The 24,069-nt window shown below is 35.3% G+C and overlaps 1 protein-coding gene across 1 annotated transcript in view; it reads left to right on the top strand.

Annotated features, from left to right (window-relative positions):
• LRBA (LPS responsive beige-like anchor protein) overlaps window positions 1–22,977 on the top strand; it is a 411,018-nt gene extending 388,041 nt beyond the window's left edge. The window contains 4 exon segments of the mRNA XM_055797819.1: window positions 10,066–10,167; window positions 11,416–11,630; window positions 18,937–19,088; window positions 21,431–22,977. Of these exon segments, the coding sequence (XP_055653794.1) occupies window positions 10,066–10,167; window positions 11,416–11,630; window positions 18,937–19,088; window positions 21,431–21,521 (560 nt within the window). The 3' untranslated portion in view covers window positions 21,522–22,977.
• Window positions 22,978–24,069: the final 1,092 nt, after the last annotated feature.

Here is a 24,069-nt window from a genome sequence, read left to right as displayed (position 1 = left end):
GAGTTTTATAGTGGTGAATTTAATTTTTTAATAGTGTTTATGCTTATAAAATGGTTTGTACTTATAAAATGCTAGGCATTTCCACAGTTGAGGTGAAGGTAAGTTGCTTTTCTGCTGTTCTTGCACTATATTCATAGGCTATGAAGAGACTGTTCTATTGCTTTCAAAATATCTACAGATTATTTCATAATTATTTTTTAGTTTTCATATTTTGAAAAACAGAAATATATCTAATTTAAAATTTTTATTTGCTTAATGAAAGCAAGGCTTAACCGATCAAAGTATTCAGTACTAATGAAACGTAGAGTCTGTGTATAACTGTATTACTACTACTAATACGAATGTGTTCTCCTCTGAGTTATTGCGTTGATCTTCCACACATATGTGAATAAAACAAATTATATTACCTCTTTTATGTTAGCCCATAAAACTAGAAAATGTTACTCTCTGTATGTATCACATTTGCATCACAAAGATTGTGGGGGTGCTTTCATTGCACAGTTTTATACTTTTTTAGAGGGTACTATATTCAGGTTTTCTGAAGTGTGTTAAAGAAATGTTTTCAGTCGTGTAGCTGTGTAGCAGGGCACGTGTGAATGTAAGCACGTGATTTTGTACTTTAATAAAAATTACTGGGTTTACTGAGATTTAATTGGGATAATTCATTGAACACTTTCACTATCACTAACATGTTGAATATCTTTCTCAGATATAATTTTTTAAAAAATACGTAATCTTTTGAATTTATAAAATGTGAAATCTCCCAAAGGATTCAAAGTTTAATCACCAGTTTCCTGTCTTGCTGAAAAACAGTCTAGCTACTATCCAAGCTACTTCTTTTAAAATAAACTGTGTTTGTTTTGGTTTTTTTTATAGCTACAGTTCCTAAATAAGTATTTGAACACCTGAAAAACTTTTTATCAATTAACATTATTATTATTAGACTAAAGCTGCGGTCTTGAGACTAGAGAAATCATTGGTTTTAATTATATTAGTAACCATAGCAAAAGGTAAAACATCTGTATTTCATCAACTGCTACGCACATTTTTCAGTTTGAAAATTTAAACTTTTTATAAGTGAATGCTTGGTAATTAATTAAGTGGATAATGCAGGCAATTGAAACTTTGAAAATATGACCTGATGAGCATCTTTGTGTTGGCTGATTAAAGAGCAATTCCATAGTTAATAATTTCTTTGTACTCAGACACACTAATTCTGTAAACTTGAATTCTATGAAGTTTTGTATACGTGCTTGCCTCTGTACACAGTGAATAGTCACAATGATTCCAGGCAGGTCATATATCTGCTGTTAGGAGCAAAAAACCCTCTTTGCCTTCTTCCCTTGTCTTTATCCACATCTTGAATTAACTTACATCTTGGTTCCCAAGTTTCTGCATGATCTAGACTTCTATTTTCAGTTTAAAACCCAATGATAATTGAGAAGATAAGGTTCCACATTTTGAAGAATGTTTATAGCATAAATATTTATTTAGAATTTTAATGTTTATTTCCTAAAAAATAAATACATTTGGAAGTAGTTTACATAACAGCTTATTTTCTTTAGAAAAATTAATTAAGAAGTAGTTGTAAAAATCTTACCTGTCAGTGTTCCCTTTTGCATTTATCATGCTAAGTCATAGAAGTATCAAAATGTCCATAAATCAGTAATCATGTTAGTTATAATGGAAATTCTGCTATCACTGTTAATTTCTGTCAAATGGTGGTCTACCATAATAGCTAAAAATTTGCAGAGCCTCCAAATACTAAAATATTTTGGAATTGCTGCAACTATGAAGGCAGTAGGTGCCATTCTCTGTAGTCAGTCTTTTAAGAAAAGAGTGTTGCTCTATGATAGTCCATCACTGAGTTTAAAAACAGTCTGCCTGTGCTCCTTTTGGTGTTCAATAGCACATTTATATTTTACCTCTACACACGTAGATTATATTATTGTGAGTCTTTCCTGAAAAAAAAGCCAGTAAATAATTCAGTATTATTTTAACAGTGTTTAACTGCAGACATAACAAATATTCTTTGTTTCTTCAAAAATGGCTGGACAGTAGCACAATGTTGTACATAAAGCAAGAATCCTTTAGCACCATCTGCTGGGTTCGCGTGAAATCTGATCTTGGACTGACTCTCCAAAGCACTGCCTAGTAAAATATTTAAAATATATATACGTTCACATATGCGGTGCAAAAAAAATTGATTTCATTTGTAGTATAATTTTTATCCTTTTTATTAAAATTATAATGAGAAAATACAATGTGAATTTAAGGTTAATGTACGAACTGAAGCAGAAATAGATCAGGAGTGTTTTGTTAAGTGCGACTGTAAAAAGAAATGGAATACTTTTTTCTTTTTTACTAGAGATTGAGCAAGTGCAATATTAAATTTTTCTATTCCTGTTGTAAGTCAAATTCAGTAAAATTTATTTCATAGAGAAGACCCATAAGGCTTAGAAAAGTACCTGTAACATTTTGAAAGGGATAGTAACCACTAAATATTCTTCTATCTAACATTTATTGCATTATTTGATGTTAGTCTTGAAAGCCTCATGAAAGCTTAATGGACATAGGCCTGATGCTGTAATTGGTCCTACAGTTCCCTGTATCTTCACATGGCACTGTTGTAGCCAGTGCAGCAAGTACTGGGACTATCTCAATGAATCTAGAACAGAGCCTTAAACTATACAGCTACAAAAGGTCACTGTTGTTTCTTTTTTAAACTATAACACATTGATACCTCAAAGAGGCTGAGGCCTCATTCCTCCAAGTACTCTATAAATCATATATAAAGGATAGTTCTAGCCTCCAAATATTTAAACTGGAAAAAGATGAGGTATAACAGGTGGATGAATTCTGGTATATCTGGAAATCTGCAAAGATGCTACATAAGCAATATGATTTTCTATTTATATAATGCCAAGAAAGTCGTGTCACAGATACTTATTTGAGGACAAGGCCTTCACTGAAAAGTGCTTGCCATAGCGCACTGTGATGGTTTGGAAGGCATCTAAATAGTCGTAGTGGTTTGGTACTGAGGGGCGTGTAGGTTTGTGTGCTATAAATACTTGTTTTGGCTAAAAGTGTGTTCTACAGTGTTAAGCACAGCATCTGTATCATTCCTGTTTTCAACAGACTAAGAGAGATTGTGTTTCAGGATTTGTCAGTCTGTGTGAGTAATTGCAAGTAATATTGTAGAGCAAGTTTTGAGGCACCATCCAGGCGCAAGTGAAAGCAGTATGTACTTTGAGACTGGAAAAAGGGAAAGAGTTTGGATGCTGCTTTTTTGGCAGTATCCAGCTTCAGGTGTCACTAAAACTATATGCATTAAATTCTCCAGAAGGTTAAGGATATTTAGTGCTTCATGATGTAACGCAGACCTTTGAGTTCCAGGAAAAACAACGCTGTATTTACAACTTGTAACTAACAGTTGATGTGGTAAAAGGAATTATATTCGTATGGTAAATGAATACAGCCTTAATGTGCACCATATGCATAGTGGTGGGTTGATGTACTAATATATCACATTTATTTACCTTGTTTGGTTGCTGGGGAAAGTAACCATTCAGTTTAAAGTGTATACCGTGTAAGACAGAACAGAGTAATGCAGAAGACATAATTTGTAGTATAGAATAAAATTATCAACTTAAATGTTGTAAAAATTATTTGGCCAATACAATAATCCTGACTTAGGTAGGAAATTATTTTATACCTGTTTCTGGATCTAAATTCTATTAAGACTAGCATCACAGATACAAGCCTTACTCCATTAAGTGCGAGAACACTATATGTAGTTAGAATTATGGCCTGCTTCATTGAAAAGTATCTGGTTTAAAACAGTTACTTTTAAAGAGACAGCTAGTTTATGTATGCTCTGAGCTTGATGTATGCCATCAGTATTCCCAGTTACGTTGCTATGTAAAGATGGGAAGCATCTATCTAGTGCAACACACTACTGCTGCACAGGTTTGAAATTAGCTTTACAAAAGCAATCAAATGGCTAAACCACCCTTTTATACATACTGCTGTGGAACAGTATTGTTTTGCAGTGATACATTTTTCTTATTATAAACAAAAATAAATTATTTTACTATACTATTTTAATAGCAAAAAAAAAAAATCAGTAATGGCTGAATTGAGCTGAATTCTCATATGAAACCTCTCATCTTGGATTATTTTCTACCCAAGGTATGAAATACTACATATGTTTCAACTAGTGGTCAGTTTCAGCATGTTGTAAGATGTCTTTTGTTTTACAACAGTTCCATAGTAGGTGCTATTTCTAACTGAAATTATTGCTTGATGGTTTTTTTTTTCCTTTCTGTTGAGGTTTTGAGTTTCGTTTTTTGTGTTGTGTTTTTTTTTTTGTTGGACTTAATGTAATTGAATAGTTATAACTATAAACCACAAGAGAGAAATACAAAGAAAATAGATCAGGTTTTTTAGCATAAACAAAAAAAAAAGCCCCTTCATAAAGCTGTTTTAGAACATTCTCAGACAAAGATGATAGTGTTTTAAAACTTCAAAGCTGATATTTAAGTAGCAGTTTATGAAGTCGGGATGGTGCAAATATTAAAATATTAGTGTACACTGACCCTGAATATTCACCTGCAGATACTTTCTAAGGGCTTCAAAAAGGTCTGTATTCAGTGGGAGGAGTCCTGCTGAATGACTTCCAGGACTTCAGCAGATGAATCCCCAGTAAGGGTGAACTAGTTCCAGAACGCATTGCATTGCATATGGTGTAGGAATTAAGAGGCTGAGGATTATTGACTTTTGAAATCTGAATTTTAATACCCAATTCATGAAGGCCTGTTAAATCTTTTTCTTTACTGTGTTTATTTTGGAAACATAGCAAACCTGTTTTCTTGACACAATGTGTATGAAATAAATGTTAGTCACTTGTTGCACAGTGTGACTGCAGGAGGGAGAACTTCCTGTAAGCCTTCCCTGTGTTGTATTTGCTGAAATGAATTCTACAAGATAAATGTAATTCTTTATTTCCTTTACTGAACATATGTAACAGCATTATAGCATCATCTGTGTTTCGTGTTTTTAGATTTTGCTTCAGGATAGAATGATAAGTTGTTCAAAGATATTGTTCATTTTTGAAAAGATGTATGGTTGAAGTGTTTTTTGCAAAAACAAAACTTGCATCTAGGCATAAGGTTATACTTTTTGTTGTAAAAGAAGTCTGAACAGATGGGAAGTAGTTTGAAGGAATTAGAGGAAATGCTGATGGGGTGTCATGTGAAGAACTGGACAACAATGAAGTTCCTATATAATATGAAAAGATTACATTGTTACAATAAAATGCATATTTACAAAGGAAAGATTATTTAATCTGAAGGTTTAGGAATACTTCAGTAATATTGTGTGGTATCACTTTAGTAAGATCTTACATCCATCAAAGAGCTAGCCTTTCTGCACTGGTGAAATGTGGTTTTAACCAGTTGGCTGTTATTTATATGTTCACTCTGTGTGATTTATAAATAATGTTAATATACAGAGTTTCAATAATATTTGATAGTTGTCACTTTGATGTAATTAAACTCTGAAATTTGCTATATAATCAACATAGAAGCCTAGCAGCAGATTAGTTTTCTTAATTTAGTTATTTTGCTGAAAGCACTTTTGTCCAAATGTCTTGTATTCTGTAAGTATATTTGTACTTCTCAAATTGATTTCAAATCTTTTTTTCCTCAATTTTTATCATACAAACCAACTTCAAAATTGTGAAATTTGAAAATTATTTTTAGAAGACTTTTTTTATATATAAATATGCTTTGGTTTGGTTGATATATCCTTCTGAGAAAGTACTCAATCACGTTTTCGCAAAAAAAAATAGGTAAAAAGATAGTTAGATTATCATTTAATTTGGACTTCTTATTGGCATAAAATCACATAATTAATTTGCCATTTAAAAGTGCCCTACAGCCTCTGCAAGCACGGAATCATAATTTAGAAATAACTGTTTGGCTGTCTGTGACTTGTAATAATTAACTGTCTTCTCAGCATAAAACATAAAAAGGAGCATGCTCAAATATTTTATATCTTAATGTGTTGCATAATATTATCTCATGCAGAAATAGTAGGAAGAGTATCATATTTCATTATGAAATAAGTTTTTCTGTCAATCTCTAGTCTGATTACTTTTTAGGGAGATGTTTGGCTCAGCTCTTACAACTTGGTGCTGAAAATACAGAAAGTGGTCATTTTAGGAATTTAGTAGTGGATTTAAAATGTCGTGATCCCGTTTTGTTTTGTAACGTCAATGAAGCTGAAAAAAAGCAGAGAAAGACCCAGCAATACAAACCAATTTCTTGTTATTCAGTAAGGCATATCTTCTGGATGTCATTAAACTAGAAGAAAGTTTTGACTTTGCTATAATCCCACTGTTCCTTTTTAAACGTAGTTTCCAAACGCCTAACATTTTTTCGCTGAAATATCGCCATAAGCTGACATGATATCATGTGCTCTTCTTTTATCTTCTGAAGCTTGAATTTTATGATTTAAAATGTACTTTAGTCACTTAAGGGAGAGTGATATTTTATGCTATTTTCTATGGGAAAACAGCTTTGCAGAAATTATTTATTGGAATGTAGGAGAGTTCTTTCAAACTAATTTGAGTGGTTACTTTAAAGGTAATCTGTCCCTTACTGGAAAATAACTTTATGTATACCTTCTGTGACTTAAATAAATCATTGATGACATTTGTTGCAATGTGAATGTGGCATTAAGATTCTTACAGCATTCAACTTCAAGTAACAATTCAGCAATGCTATAGACTAAGGATATTATTATGTACTATGCTGAGAAAAGCACATCTGTAAAACTGTTGTGTCTTGGTTATTAGTGCTAGGATTTGAACTATCTTTAATTTTATTTGACTTGTTCATCTTCCTTAAGGATCTCCATAAAGATGGACTGAGTATTCTTTTCAGTCCTTAGGGTTTGCATCAGTGGTCGTAAACCTGCTTAGTGGACAAAGACTCTTTTCCCTTTGAAGTCACTTCCCCAGCTTTTCAAAAGATCTGCAAGCCGGTTCCCCTAAAACAATTTAGAAAAGTTTGAAGTGGTGCCCCTTAAACCAGCAACAAAATAAAATTTTCTCTTTGCATTATTGAAAACCATGACAATCTCCTGAAGCAATAACAGTTTAAAAGCTTTTAAAGAAATCTGTTCTGCTCTACAACTGGCTTTTAAGTTGACCCCATTATTTGGAAAATCAGAGGCTTGGAAACCTCTAAATACTTGACATTCTTATCAAAGGAGTCAGCCTGGCTTTTCACAGGACTCCTCTTTTACAGTATTTTTTCAAGTCCTAATTTCTTTAAAGGTACTATTCAGATTTTTTTCTCTTTTTTGCGTTGAAGTGTTTCTTTAGAACAAATGTAATTTAGTAAACAGTTGATAAAATTTATGAAACACTGATCCTGCCACCTGTAGATTTATATTCTATTATGTTTGAAGTCAAGCCCAAATTCTAAAAGGACTGCGAGCATTACTCATGTAATTTTACATTTCTGTGGACTGTGATATATATATATGCTCAGTTTCTACTTCTTGTTTTAAGAATCTTATCTCCTACACTTTATGTGTATAGTTACTGACAGCCTAACCTGGGTAAAGCCTACAGTGATGTAGTTGCTGTAAGCAATATGTTTGCTATAAGGATTTTGTTTATCTGCACCTCCTAATAATTCATTCAGACATTGCTTCTTATACGTCCTTCTAACTCTAACATCTTATGTTCATTACATCCACTACAATGTTGTACATTTAAAACTTCTCTGATTTCAAAAGTTTCATTAACATGATTAGATTAATTCCTTGCTGATCTATGCAAGTGTGTGTTAAATGCAATTTCTGAAAGCAAAATAAAGCAGTAAAACCAGAATTCTAGAATTTTGCTAATGTAGGCAGCTCATTTAAAAAACCTCAAACTTATAAGTGCCTTAAATGTGCAAAGCTGCCGCCTCTTTTGTGGATTGGGGAACACAGGGAGAAGCAATTGGGTCAACAAAATTAAATTGTTACTGGATAATTAGACTGTTATGGTTGCGGTTACATTTTTCCCCTAAAAATGCAAATTTTTGGCTTGTCTACACGATGTTCATTCATGAATCTTCTAAGATGCCTGCCCCATGTTTAGGTGACGAAAGTTCACTAGAACAAACTTTTTTTAAAAGGTTTGTGAGCATTCATAGGATCAGCCACCTGAGAAATACCTAGAGGTAATTAAGTCTACCCTTATGCTTCTAATTTGTTGGGAGTTTTTCCTTTGCTTCTGAACTGTCTGCCATACTTCGTGGGTTTGAGTGTGTTTTGCCAAACATTACACAAAACAAAAGCAATAGCTTTTAAAGGTTTTTTTATTAAGAGATCAGGGAAAATTCAGCAAGTTGCTCCAAAGCATTTTCAGATTTAAAATGGTGATAACATATGCATATTTGTGTGTGTATATATGCACATAATATTTATTTAGTGAACATATTTATCTAAGAAGAAGCATATTTATTTTCTTTTAAAGATTTTGTATTGTGGATATAGATTATAATAGTAACTGCAGAATAAATCAAATTTTGAAAGGTCAAAATCCTTGATTTGATACTTTGTCATAGATTATGACCTTTTCTAAGAAGCAATTTGAATGTGGCAGTTACACAGACTGGGAGGTGTTGCAAATGGTCTGAGTAAAAAGGTAAAATATGGCGAGTAAGCTAAGCTTTTATTTGTGCAAGCCCAGATCTATACTACTAATCCACAGAAGTCTCTCACATGTAGGGTCTGGGTAGCTACCTGTTTAAATATAATTCCCAGATTATATATAAATATATAAATATATATATTTTATATATATATATAAGACCCAGAACCAGTATTGCTAGTTCTGTTAAGGCTCTCCATCGACAAACTGATGACATTATGCTTGTTTCGAAAAGTTACAGCCCCAAGTGTAATTTGTGTGATGCTACTTTAGTAACTAATGGAGTCAGTTGGCCCTGTTATTACTGTGTCTTTTTGCAAAACCATCTCTTGTTTTTAAAGTAAAAAAAGTTTGATTTTACCACTGTTTTATTGCCTTGTTGGTACCTCATGTATCAGCATTTATTGTGAAGTGAAATTATTTGCTGCTACTTAAAAACTCATCTAATCCTTTTTGAAACTAAATGGTAACATTGCCCAATACACATTCTTCAGATGAATGAACTAATTGTATTGCAATTGTGAATTTCATGAAATTTTAGCACTCTTAAAGAGGTTGATCTAGCAAATGACCTGTGAGTGAAGTTATAAAACTATTTAAAGAGTTTTATAGCATTTGCTTACCCTTTCTGTGTCTTGACCTGGAGAATAAATTTTTTTCTTTACGATATCCATATATGTTTGATTACAAGGAGAATCTCAAAAAAATATATTTTTATTTCTTGTTTTTGATGAGAATTGTCTAATAGGAGCAGTGGTAATTAATGTTGGGTTTGGGTGTTTTGATTTTGAAAACTCATCTGAAATTCATACTCATTACAGTCCACATTTTACAAGGAGCTAGACATGAAGCTGAGGTTTCAACATTGTTACTAGGTTAAAATAAAATCAGTCAATGGATGTTTTACATCTTGTTTGGGCACTCGTGGTCTGTCATCTCAGTACCTGTTGTAGTGATGCTTGCATTTACTTAACGCCTGTGACAGGAAAAGGCGGTAATTGACTTTGAACAATTCCTCCATAGGAAAAAAAAAAAAAAAAAAAAGAGGGGGAGAAGGAGGGAGGGGGAAAATGCAGATCTTTGTGCTCCAACGTCTGTTTGGTTTTACTGCACACCCAACTTCTATATTAATGTGTGTCAGTGAATGTGCAAGCTGAATTCCTATAGTATACTGCTGCTGTGCTGTATAGGTATGAGTACAGAAGAACCGTATGCAAACAGTAGCATAGAAGTGATTTGTATGGAACATGAACTCAAAGAGCAAGGAAACTGAAGACGCTTCAGTGATTTAAAGCAGTGATTTTAGAAATAGATTGTAACCAAGGATTGCTTTTATTGTTTTTTCACTGAAGGTGATTTTGCAACTCCTCGAGCTATTTTGACAGGACATGACTATGAGATCACCTGTGCTACTATTTGTGCTGAACTTGGCCTGGTAATAAGTGGTTCAAAAGGTAAGTAGCTGTTGTCATTTCTGTCTGTTCATGAAGCTATAATCCTAATGCAAAAAGGAATATAGTCTCCAGTGGCAGACTTTATTAACTTTATAGTGGTTGTATTTCTAACCTTTTTTTAGTTGCTTTGGAATCTGAAACCTCCTTTTAAACATGTAAAAACTGAGGATTATTTAGACATGTACAAGAGGCAACCATGTCAGTTTCCCTATTACAGCCTACTGATTACTATTTCTGTTTGTTTATCCAGTGTGTAATTACATACAGCATACAGTTTGGTACAGCTCTTGACTGCCAGGATGGTGAAGAATGTTTGCTATGGATAACTTGTCAGAAAGGGAAGCAAAAATTAGAGAAAAAAAGAGAAAAATTAGAGGAAAAAAATAGAGAAAAAAGAATGTGCTGTCTTTGTTTTTTTGATGAAGGGTATATATAAAGTACCAACTAAAATGTATAGTAATTCTGTTCAGGCTCTTTGAGCTTCGCTACAAAACCTGTAATATGACTCATTTTTGTTCTCAAAGACCTGCTTTTGGCAGGCAAATTATAGAGAATTATGTTGATTCCATGGATCTTGTTTATCATTTTCCTATATGCTGGTCTACAATTATTTTTAAACTGGTATTTTTTTTTTAATTAGGATCTTTCTGCTTTAGTGTTTCCAAGCTATCTACTTTGAGACAGTTTTTCAAAGTTGGGTGTACTTATCATATGCACCTGTGTGCATTTCTGTTTTATGCATGTGAACACTTGTGGCTTACATGCAAATAAGGTGTTTGTCCAAATATCTTGAAAAGCAAATACTTAGTTGATTGTGTATGAATTAAGCTCTTAAATGAGAACATACATTTTTAGACTACCTATGTATGTAAATTCGTTACACTTAACTCTTTGTGTCTTCATATTTTGAAAATTTTATTTTAGGATTCAGCACATTTATTTTTGTGCTCTCAAAATGAACTACTACTTTTTAAAAGAAAATCCACAAAAGAAAATCTGTTAGGTCTCTTAACTATTTTTGATAGGTGCTCTAAAATACTTGAATACAAAGCTTTTAAAGGATAAGTTATTTATCTTACTTTCTGGCACCTTTAGAGTCGTAGGCTAACCACCTGAACATGATAAAAGTAATTTTAATGTATTATAATAGTGATTACCTAAGTAGAAGTCATTACTTATTATTTGATATACAATGTCTTTAAATGAGCATGTAAATCAATAACTAGATATTTAATTCTGTCTCATTAGAAGGACCATGTCTCATACATTCTATGAATGGAGACCTACTGAGGACATTAGAAGGTCCTGAAACATTAGAAGGTCCTGAAAACTGCCTAAGACCAAAACTTATTCAAGCTTCAAGAGAAGGCCACTGTGTCATATATTATGAAAATGGCCTCTTCTGTGTATTCAGTGTGAATGGGAGACTTCAAGCCACTATGGAAACAGATGACAAGATAAAGGTGAGTGCTAAGGACTGTCAGTTCCAGTATCAGGAAAAGCTATTGGTGTTGGGAGTTATATGGAGACTCCTTCTATAGTCAGACCACAGAAATATGGTACTAGACCATAATAGCAGCATTCTGAAAAAATCGTAGTTAAGGGGACCGTGTACTCATAATAGTACTGGTTTTAATTTTAAGATTTTAACTCTGTTTGTATAGTAAGCAATACCCTGTAGGCATTCCCTTGAACTGAAAAATACAAATATTACTAATTTCTGACCAGAAAAAGCCAGGCTACTTCTTTACTTCTGAATCTGAAGGCAGGAGGTTGTTGGATATGCTGTTTTCGATGTTGGCTTTCCCCTTTTTGGCATTTTTGTCTACATTCCTTCATCTTAGCTTGAGATAGCATGTGTTGTGCTGAGCTTCAGGAAGTTTATAGGCATATGTCTATATTTCAGCTCTTTAGCCCTTTGGCATTTGCTGAGCAGGCAGCTAGGTTCCACATCTTTAGCTGCAAGAGACATGGAGAAAGTCCAAAACTATGCAGGAGGCATTTTAAGCTTATGGATTTATGGAAATTATTTTGTAATGCAAAATGCAGGTCTTTTGACAGTTCCTATGAAATAGTACCTATGAAGCAGAGCAGAACCTGCCAGCTATACTGCAGTGAAGCAGAAATGTCAAAAGAATGCTTTCCTTGCATTAAAAAATATTCCCACTTTTTCCTTAAATGAGAAAGAAAGGGAAGGGGGTGGGGTGGGGTAAATGAACAAGCATTACCAAATCTGCTAGAAAGTTACAGAATTCAGCAGAGACATGAAGCAAGATCACATTGCTGGGTCAGCATTCAGGGTACCTGAATTATCTGAAGTTATGGTCTCTATGCCGATAGTTACAGTCTGAGAAGCACAGAATCAGAGAATGGTTGAGGATGGAAGGGACCTCTGAAGATTCTGGGCCAGTCCCCCTGCTCAAGTAGGACTATCTAGAGTCAGTTGCCCAGGTCTGTGTCCAGACAGCTTTTGAAGAATCTCCAAGTATGGAGGAGATTGTACAGCCTCTCTAGACAACCTCTGCCAGTGCGTGGTCATCCTCACAGTAAAGAAGTGCTTCCTATTATAAAGACTGTTTACCTATTTAACACCAGCAAGAGGAATCTTTTGTTGTTGTAAGCATATAGCAGTATGACAACCCAGCTGCTGGGATTTCCAGTGTTCTCTTGGGCTGAACACTCTCAACATTTTTTCCTTTAGTTGGAAGTTAGACATTTCAAGAAGAACATGCTTCTTCATTCTCATGTTTGTTTTACAGAATTACTGAAATTCTTTCAGATTTTTGGCAAAATTTTAAGCATTTAAAAAATCTAACCTGGTCTTCCCTTGACTCTGTTCATATTAATTCTTGAGCTGGAAGAATATGTCAATATAATTGAAAGAATTTTGATCTTCATTATTTCCATTTTATAATTTACATGGAACAGTGAATGCTCCATTACCACTGAAATCTCCAGTGTAGTTCAACGTATTCCACTTAACACCTTCTAAACCGCTGTCATGTATGACTCACTGTTAGTCCAGCATCCCGGTGTTTTCAAAATGGCAGATGCATTGGTGGTGGAATAATGCAGAAATAACTCTCTGTGCAGGTCTCTTTTCCATAGTGAGAGTGCTGTCTGCAGGGGTGAGAGGGCATATGATCCTTGGATCCTGATGGCAGCCACAAGTGTGGATCTGAGGCTGGGGAAATGAAGTAGGCGTGTGTGTATTTCTGTCCCAGGCCATTTTTCCAAATTTATGTAGGTTCTTCCTTCAATTTTTAACGTTTCTTCAATTGTCTGAAATTGCATTTTTGGCTTTTCTTGTACAAATGCTTTTGAGATTTTCAGCCTACCCTTGATCCCAGTTCTTTCCATAAAGCAAGTACATATTGCAGTGTTTTCTCTTTTCACAATAATAATGTTAATAATCTGTCACTTTCAGTTGCGATTATGTTGTCAGCTAGGCCAGCAAATCTGTAAAATATCTAGAAATCCCTTGCCAGCTAAAACAATTTCTGTAGTGTTTCAGTCAGTACCCACAGCTTTAGGAATGTTGCTAGAGGCAATGGAAGTTCCACTCTCTGTGGGCCAGAATTACGTATGTACAGGGTTTGGGTTTTATTTTGTTTTGTTTTCTTTTCTTTCTCTCCCAGTGGTCCCAGTTGGGCTTTATGCTTAAACAACCCACAGCGTCTTTCCCAGTGCTTCTGCACTACATCATGTTAGAAGGCAAGTGGCAATTGCATGATTAAAGTAGGGGCATTTAAAATGAATAGTACCAACCCATGGGCTGTGCTGACCAACACTTTTTGTTGGTTTTTGCTTGAGGAGGATAGGAAAGGGGAAAAAAGGTGGTAAGAGTTTAATCTGTAATGTAACATTCCAGGTTCTATTTTCCTATAGTCATAAGCATTGAGTCTGTAATGTGGCATTCTAGTTTCTATTTTCCTGTGTCATTATGGACCAGTATTTCAGACAGACAGTTATTGACAAAACTAGCAGTTTTCAATGGTGATGTTTGGAACAACATTCCAATTTTCTTTCTTGTATTGTGCTAGAAAAATTTCAGACACTCTGGGGAAATTCCAAGTCTAATCAATACTTTCCACCTGGTTTTGTTTTAAATATTGTATTGCTCAGTGGGGCTTAGGCATATCGCAGTATATCTACCATGTAATGTTTAGATATCTTAATGAATAACTTAACTCTAAATACTCTGCTTGTTCTGAGAAGTAAAGTTATTTTACACTAAACAAAGAGTGTATGCTGTTTCACCCAGAGGAACCAATTTATTTTCCTTTCCTGAGTCTGTTTTGAAATGTGGAAGTGCCCACAAGACTCCTGCTGCTGTAAGCCAGGGCTGTCACAGTGTCAGCTCTGCCTTTTTACAAAGCACTGCCTTTCAAAAATCTAAGATGTTAAAAGAGATTTGTGCAAAGTTTTGAGACTTTCCAAGGAAATACAAGTCAGAAATGCAGCTTTTAGAACACTGCTGAAATTGTGCACTTTGGGGATTATTTGAGAGTCTGAAGCTCATGTTGTGAGAAAGATTAGTTGCAGAGTTGTTTCAGTTTCATACCTAGCAGAATTGTAGATAAACCACGCTGGGGAAAAGCAGAACAGTAAAATCAATTCATGTTGTCTTCTATACCAGTTGGAGTACTTGGGAGTAAAAGCATCCTTTCGTTTGTTAAATCTTGAAGGGCATGTCACGAAACTGAAATGTTGACAGGGTGACCTTTTTCTTCTATTCCTTCCTTCCTTCGCATATATATATGTAAAAAAAAAAAAAAAAAAAAGTGGCTGAGAAATTTATTAATAAACAATAAAAACAAATAAATCAACATCTTGTCTTCATGACAAGCCAATGACTTAGTAAAACTGCATAGGTATTAGTAAGGGTTCAAAGCCTATACTTTATTTAATCAAAGGATCACAAAACCCACTGCATTTTGCAGGTAGGGGAAGAGTTAAAGATTAATGGCTTTAATTTGCCTTTTAATATAGCATTTCTTCAGTAAAAGCCTCAAGTATAAAATTCAAGTGAACCATGACCATAAGGTTAATGGATTTTCATCAGCTGAATTTTATAAGTGTAGCAAATAATTATTTGTCATGGTCTTCATTGCAATTTGAAAATACCCTTAGGAGACTGCTATTGCTGTAGAGAAGAAAACCACCCCATATTGATTTTTGCTTCTAATGAATAATCTTTTTAATAATTGTGTGTGGTATGTTAGATCTCATGATCATCAACTCAGAGCATGCAAGTTCTGGATAATTTTCACAGTCTTATCTCAGTTTGTTTTCTACCTCTTTCTTACTCGGTTACTATACTCTTCTAAGAGGGTCTCTGGATGAGTTTTCAAGCTCCTTGGGGCTGTGCTTTGGGAAGTGCTTAGCATATTTTCATAGGCTGGTTGAAAGAATCACAGAAGCAATTTATGATTGGTACATTTATTTTTTTTCTGGGGGGGGGAGAAGTTTCAGCTCAAAATAGTCAACTCTAACATTGGTTAGTATTCAGTTTTCCATACTTAGATGTGTATACTCCATTTTTATATAAACTCCATATATTCTGTTTTGTTGTGTCTAAATTTACATGTATGTGTCGTCATCTTAATTCAAAACACAGCTGGAACAGGTTTATCATCAATTTTTTTCTGGCATCACAATATTTTGTTTACAGTATATGTATTTAAATTACATTCATTTTAAAGTTACTGTGTAAAATAAAATTTTAGCAATGTGATTCATTCTAATTACTTGAGGGGAGCTGCAGTAAACACTCAAAATTTATAATATAGAAACTCTACCCTAATGTGAGTGTTGCACATCATATAATTCTTACAGGATGTATTTGACATCATAGCAATAGAGTACAGCAATACAAAAAATACAGATGTGCAATATGTTTGACTTCAGTTATTGCTGTTCACAAAGCAGTGTCTTACGGACACTGTAGATTTTAGTTTCTAGGCTTGTCAGCAGTCTGTATAACACCTTCATGTTGCATGCATGTCACATTTTTGTGGTTTAGTTTCTCTCATTTTTGTGGTGCATGCACTAGAAATTCTATGTATTTAAAAACAACTTCCTTTTCCTGAGAATTTAAAATCACAGTGTTACAAGTTTTGCATATTGAAAAACTGTAGAAGTAAAGATTGCAAGTGCCAAAATACTTGCAGACTTCAGCAGAGAGAGATATGTTTGCAAGATCCTGTCTTCATTTCTTTCTACTGTTTCCTAAATTTCAATCTTTGAGCTGGAATTTTGCTTGTAGACTATCAACTTGAGGCAATTTCCTTGCCTTCAAGTGATAATGTTTTAGTTAAAGTGGATCAATCTATTTGTAGAACATGTGTGTTTGGAATTTAAAAGCCACTGGCCTGAATATCCTCCATCCTTACATTGTTCTGTTGAAAAGGTTTGTGTCTCTCTGCCTTGGGTCAGGGAGGTAAAATTTGTCATGAATCAGTCCTGGCGTGAAGGATACGTATTTTGTGAAAAGCTGCCCAAATTGAGCTGATTCACAAATCTCAGGTTAAATGCATTCAATAGATCACGCTTAGCACCTACATTCTGTACTGAACTTCTGTAGCCCATGGATGCAGGGTTTTGCTCTGCAACCAATCATCCCCTACAGTGAGGTGCGCAAAACCACCATGGCATGAAATGTGTTGAGGTGATGCTGGACAAGGAAAGGGAAAGACTGATGGGGAAGCTGAGGAGAAAGAACAGCAGAATCGGGGATAAAAGCAAGAACAGAAAGAAAGGTGTTTGCAAGAGTGACAGGAACAGAAAAGTAGAGATGGGAATGCTGAAACTTGCCAGAGACTAGAAGACAAGAAGAGGCAGAAAGGAAGGAAGGAAGGAAAAACAGGAATTGGAAGTAGGAGCAATGCAGTGAAGGATTAGGTAGGATCAGGAGTTTAATGATAGACAATAGTGCTTCATAGTAGCAAAGTTCCTTATTTTCCTTTTGATAACAGCAAATAATTCAGCAAACAGCTAGCAGAGTTGTTTCTTACCCTTCCATGTGCTCAAATGTAGAGGATGATAGGCTGCTGCTGTGCTGAGTATTGCATACAAAAATAAAAGTACAGAGCAGAGAAGGGAAAAAACAGAAGTCAAGCTGGGGAGCAGAAGTCAGAAAGAGACCTGGGAAGAGGCATCTGGAAACAGGAGAGCATAGGAGAGGAGAAGGTTTGGGCTTATAAATGGTCCAAACCATAGTTTTAAGGGTCTTGATCTTGCTGGTAGCTTGTGCTGATGTGATTCCACATGACAGAATTCATTCAACTTCTTGGTTTTGGTTGTTTTTTGTTGTTTTTTGTGGGTCTTTGTAGTGTTGTGTTTTGGTTTTGGTTTTTTTTTGTTTTGTTTTTTTTTTTAATTAAACCCTATAAACCCTTTGGTTTCCCAGATAGCTTGAGGATGAGGCTACAAAATCAGGGCCTGATATCCTCTACTGCTTAAGTTTCTTTTCTGCATGGCAGCAGGTCAGGGTCTTCCTTTCAGAAGTTTTGTACTTTTCAGTATTACTGTAGTAGTAATGGCTAATTTCCTCCTCCAACCCACAGAAGTCATCAGCTCAAAAACAGATTAAGAAAATTAATGGGCAGATAAATAATACAGATATATTTAATATTTGTAAATAGATACTAAAGGGATTGGACAAAGTTGTGCTTTCTGATATTCCTGACTCGGTGATGGGGAGCACAAGCGGAAGGGACTGTAGATTGGCCAGCCTCAGAGGATCTCCTGCTGCCACTGTTGGTGATACAGCGCTGGGCTAGAGGGATCATGGTCAATCTGACCCCAGAGGCTATCACTTACTTTAATAAAATTTCAAGTTCAGTTCTCTTAAACCACATTTTGGCTTATTTATATTAGCAAAATCTCTCAAGAAATATTTCTCATGCTTCCATTTATCTTAATATTTGATAGTATCATCTGGTATAGACATCAGATAACTGAGAAGGGTTACTGTTTGTCCAGGTACTCAGTATGTTTCATGTTTTTCCAACAGCACACAGGAAATACCAAAATAGATTGAAGACTCCAGTTTCAATAAGTCTTCACTGTGAAAACCAATGATATCCCATCTTTCTCCATGATTTGGATCCCAAATAAAGATTTAAAATGTAGATTTGCCATCAGTCCCCATGATGCATGCAAGATCGGGGTATAAGCCATTGAATTTGTCACAGGTGGTTTCAGGATAGATGATGAAAAGAAACACAGTCTCTATTAAGAGGATCATTATCTTATTAAATCAGAGCAGGAATCTAAAAATGCTGGTGTAAATTAATTCTAGTAATTTTTATAACATTTCAGTTCCCTCCATCATTCAGCCTTTTGCCAGAGAGAAAAGGAGGATGGCTTCTGCTAAGCTAGTATTAAAGACCCTTGGGGGAATGTCACGTACTATATTTTAATGCCAGTACAGCTGGGTCTTGTAAATCTAGCTAATTAGAACAGTAAATTTCTTTAGCTAACCTCATATTAAATCCTTGGAATATGGAATAAATCACAGGTAAGAAAATTTAACTACTGATACCTAATGTATTAAAGGGATTTGTGCATAATAACATTAATGCTATTGCTGGGTAGAATAACATAATGATAATGTTGTGTCCCAAAAGCTTGTATTGATATCAAGTCTCCCTAGACATTCAGCTGTCGATACGAGACTTTTTTGCAAGTAAAAGAGGGGAAATAAGAGCAACACATTTCTATGACAAATTTCTATGACAAATTTCCATGTGATTTCCCCTATAGGCAATTCAACTGAGTCGAGATGGACAGTATCTGCTTACAGGTGGAGACAATGGAGTAGTCATGGTATGGCAGATGTGGGACCTCAAGCAGCTTTTTGCTTATCCAGGGTGTGATGCTGGAATCCGATCCATGGCCCTGTCGTATGACCAAAGGTTAGAGCAATGCCTGGTCTTCGCAAGAATTTCAGAGAATGTATACTTACAGTTAACTTGCATTTTTGTTTTTCCTCTGATTTTAATTTTCTGTGGATCACAGATCTTGCAAATATATTGAGAATTCTGTGCTTGCATAAGATTCTTTCTAACACGTCATATTCAGAGCAGATAATCTTTTTTCAGGATTTCAGCTCTTAGGGGAATGAATAAAGATTCAAGAAATCTTACTTTCTTGGCACAATTTCAAGACAGGTTGAGTTATTGGCCTGTGCCAATGTACAGTGTGGGTCACATGGAGGTGGAAGGTTCCATACGTGCTTTTCATGTTTCTTCTTTCACTTACGATTCAAATCACATTCCTAATTCCAGACCTTTATGTTAAATATAGAACAGTTGCAGAACAAGATTCCCTCCACACATCCATACTTTGCTAAAGCAAGTATTAATTTTCATTTCTAAAAAAGTTATTTTATCCACATAAAGCATGACCCTCCTTGACGATTCGTTCTAGCAAAGGCAATCAGTTAGTATTTTTACTGCATTTTTACATAACACTTTCCAATGCAGCTGTACTTAAAAGTGTTAAAAGTGTTTTTATCAAAAGTGTTTTTATCAAAAAAGTATTGTTTGTTTATGAGATGGATATTTACCATTTCATTTGTACACTTGTAGCTGTGGGCTAGAATTTTGTTTGCTTTGGTGTATTTGCTTAGTGGAGTTCCTGTGTACTTTTGAAGAAATTTGGCTCCTAAATCCCTTAGGAATGCCTACATTGTGCAGTAAAGCATATTGCTAACGCTCTTAACCTTCTGCTTACAGAAGTTCATACTGAACATTTTAACATTTTTACCTGGACTACATTTTTAAAACTTACATTAAAATGACCTTAAGAAAATACAAACCAGCGATATCCGTGGACTTCAATCAAACATTCAATAACTTCTTGTTAAGCATAATCAGAGAATATAGGCATCTTGAAAGAAACAGTTTTCCATTAAAAAGCTCCTGCTGTTAAAAATATTTCAAAAGCTGGAGTTACAGCTTTTGGATTTTAGACCTCTAAAATGTATGAAATCTTGCGTTTAAAGAATCTTTAAACTGCAATTAATCTCATGTCAACGTAATTCTTGCACATCAATAAAATGAAATTTAATATGGACATCTAAATTTATCCATGTGCTCAAGTTAGGAACCTGTTCACTTTGGGTTTGAAGACACAGAAACTTAGAAGAGATTTACTGGGAGTATTTTAATGAGTAATTACTCAGTAATTACAGGTAATTACTCAGAGTAATTTATTTGGTATGCATGATTGTGTATGTTTGTGTTACAGTGTGTAAAAAGACGTTTTAACCTAATACAGAAGCAATCAAAATGGTGCTCTTGAAATGAAATAGTGTGATGCTATCAAAATGCAATGTTTTGATGATCTCATATTTAGTCTTTGAAGGAAAAATTACAGCTTTTTACTCTGAATGTTATTTTTTTAGTTCTGAGGGTTTTTTCCTAAAATGCCAGAATTTTATATGTCATCATACTTTTGATTTTCATAGAACTTTAATGTGAGACAGTAGAAAAGATATAGAAACTCTTGTAATTGTGTGCCCTGTCAGGGTCATGGCTTTTCAAACAGATCTAAATGATCTCTAGTAGTAGGCCAGGAGTAAGGAATTTGGAAATAGAGTGCCTCAGTGGGAAAGCACAGTGATTTCTTTCCAAAACAACCAAAGCCTCCAAATTGCTTTCAAACCCACACACTAACCTTTCCAACTGAAGTCCTGTGCACGCATCCAATTCCTTCATGTAGGTCATATGTGTAAATGGGGGAGGTGAAACGGCAATGAACACTTCTCCTAGCCTTCCTTCACTTGGCTGCTTCACCAGGGCTTCGTCCCACTCCAATACCACCACCCCCACCACCCCCACGCCCTTCCCCCCCAAAACAAACCAAGCAAGTCAAGAAATAATCCCAGGGAATCTGAAATGGCCTTGCAGGGCAGCAGTGCTGGTAAACAATTCTGTTGTCTAACTCTCAATTGTAGCTTCAGGCTGACCATACAAACTGTTGCATGGTGTTTTGTATGTTTTGTGATCCATAAATCTGTCAGAGGTGCTACAGATGGCAGGTTTAGTTACATCCAGCATTGGAAGCCCAAGATGGGAGCCCCTAAAGCCTGACTTTTCTGGTATGTGGAGCACTTCCAGCTCCAGCTGTTTTCAGTGGAATTTGGTCATTGCCTCGGGTTCTTGTGCTTATATTGACGAAACTCATTGTTGAAGAGTTATATATCTGAACGTGAAGCGGTTCACTAACAAATATGATCTTGTGCCTTCCTTAGGTGTATAATGACTGGCATGGCATCTGGGAGCATAGTGGTTTTCTACAATGATTTCAATCGTTGGCACCACGAGTATCAAACCAGATACTAATCATCCCAGAGACCAAGATTAGCACTGATGCGGGCAGCTGTTGTCAGAGGAAAACTGAACACAACACACCTCCCTTGGTGTCTTGCCACAACATTGCTCCTTATAAATAGCTATATTACATCTGAATGTAACTTAAATTTGCTGGAAGAAGCAACATATTTTTTAAAGTTAATTGCTATTTTTGTAGACCTTGCTTGACTTTTTTTGGGGAAGGGCAAAGAAGCAGAAAATATGGCTGCTGGGTTCTGTAGTTAAAAATCTATATTTTTAGTCATAATGAGAAGTCTATTTTGATCCCTGTATGTAAGAAACCTACAGTAAAGATGGTTAAAACTCACATTCTAGGTATATTATAAAGAAATGGATTTTCCATCTGAAGCTTTATCTATAACATTGAGGAATATATGATTTTAACATAATGGAAATTAATTACAATGTTGGGGGGATTTTAATCTGTGCTATCTGTACCACACTTTGTCTCATACTTTTCCAAATGATTGTACTACATCAGTACTGAAGTTTCTGGGAATCAATGGTAATATTTAAATTATGGTTAATGTGATTTTAAACTTTGCAAATCGTTTCCATCAATGTTGCTATTCAAGCATGTTTCTAGGCCTAGACAATTAGTTCTTTTTTAGTTGTATGTTTTGTGCAGTTAAGAGGGAGAAATCGGGAATGGAGTTTGTGTTACATCAAGCGTGAATCCTTCTAGTTACTACTTGGCAACTCCTTCAAAGCACACCAAAATGTGCGTTGTTCCTCAAAATCAGAAAGGCTATTTTGAAGAATTTAAACTCAAATTAGAAACCCACAGAGGCAGGTATTTCTTAATAGATGCAAGTACCAAAGCACATTTCTGCTGGCTGACTGTGAAGTCTCTAAGGCGGCAGGTGTTTGCTGGCGTACTGCCTCCAGACAGCAGCAGAAGCACTAGACTTACAGGTAACTTTTCTTTTTTTTTTTATCCCCCCCTAGAACTAGCTCCTGCAATACTGTAGCACATGCCATATTCTTTTTCTGCATATAGCAACAATATCTTTTGTATTTTGCTCTCACCAAATCCAGTCAGATCCTGCCCAATCATATTAAATTACCTCTTTCTTTCAGGAAATAAAAAATAATTTATACTAAGGAACAGTAAGTTATTTTGGTGTTGCACAAATCTACTTTTCTACAAGATTGCTGTGCAGAACTCTGTGAAAATATTTGTGAGAAGAACTGTTACTGTTTTGTAAGTCTGTATTGCATAAAAATCTTCTTTGTATGTTGTGATCTATATGAGTTGAAATTTACATTCCATATCTGTATTGATACATACATTTCTCTAGCTGCCTACTAGAGCAGTTCCTGTTTTTTCTAAGCGTTTAACTACTGTCTCTTTCAGTAAAGATTTGGAATGAGAAAATTCAGTTTGAGTGAAGAAATTAAATAAAATTACATTTGTAATTGAGAACTTCAGTGGAGTACTGGGTTCTTGTGATTCAGTATATATTCACAATAGAGGAAGTAGTTGCGATGGCTAATGCATTTAAAGTACTCTTGGTGTTTATGCAATGGCAACTGAGTTTTCTGTGCTTTCTACGTTTTTATACTGATGTGGTTATGGTGTGGTGTAGTAGAGTTACTTTTTAATGTTTTGTGTAGCAGAAGGATGATCTAATTAGTTGTCGTGTCTGTGGTAAGTGCCCAGTGTATTGAGCAGTAACATTTGTTGGCAAAACTTGTACTTCTCACTTCCTTATGTTCAACAAGATTCATAGCATTATATCAGAAGATTTTGAGGGGAAATTGGTACGCTTTCGAAGTGCAATGTGCATTTGTCTCAATCCAGGGGTAGGTTTCCTAGGCTAGGTGGAGGGAAGAAAACCCAAAGAAAGATGTATTTTGCCAAATGGAAATCCTGAAAGTCTTTATTTATGATCTCCTGCTGAACTGAGGAAACACTTTATTATTGGTAGACATAATAGTTTCTGATCCGAGAGCCAAAATACTTCATGGGGAATAGATTTGCTAGATAGCTTTTTTTAGAAAGCGCCTTATTGATCATGAGATGCTTTCCCAAACTGAAAGCATGACTGTATTTGTGCTTGCCATCCCGAGTTTCTATCCAGCCAGTGCATGCTGATGGGAAGCTGTGCGATGGTATCGAGTACTCCTTGGGGAAGCAGCAGCAGCAGTGATGCAGCACAGTGTTTTGCATGTTACGAGTGCTTCAGCCCTTCTGTGGAAAGGGACATCTTCACCTTCTGCTCTGTGAACAAGCCTGCGAAGACACTCCCATTCTGAACTGCTTTGCTGGTGGCTTCGGTGAGTAGGACATACCCCTCCTTCCATGGGTAAACAAACCAACCTTGGGTACCGCCCTGGGATCTCAGCTTTGACTGAGCTAGTCCTCATCATGCTGTTGGTGATGAGGTGGCAAAAAAGGGTTAAATTTCCAACTTATCAGGTATTTGTTAGTCTGTTCAGAGCAGCACCTGTGTCAAATGAATTGCCTGAAACCTGTTTAATCAATAGGTGCCAGGCATTAACCTGCAGCTGGGCC

Source organism: Falco peregrinus, chromosome 2 (genome assembly GCF_023634155.1).
Source record: "Falco peregrinus isolate bFalPer1 chromosome 2, bFalPer1.pri, whole genome shotgun sequence".
Classification (NCBI taxonomy): domain Eukaryota; kingdom Metazoa; phylum Chordata; class Aves; order Falconiformes; family Falconidae; genus Falco; species Falco peregrinus.
Note: the sequence above shows the minus strand (reverse complement) of the source record. Positions and strands in the feature narration are given on the sequence as shown.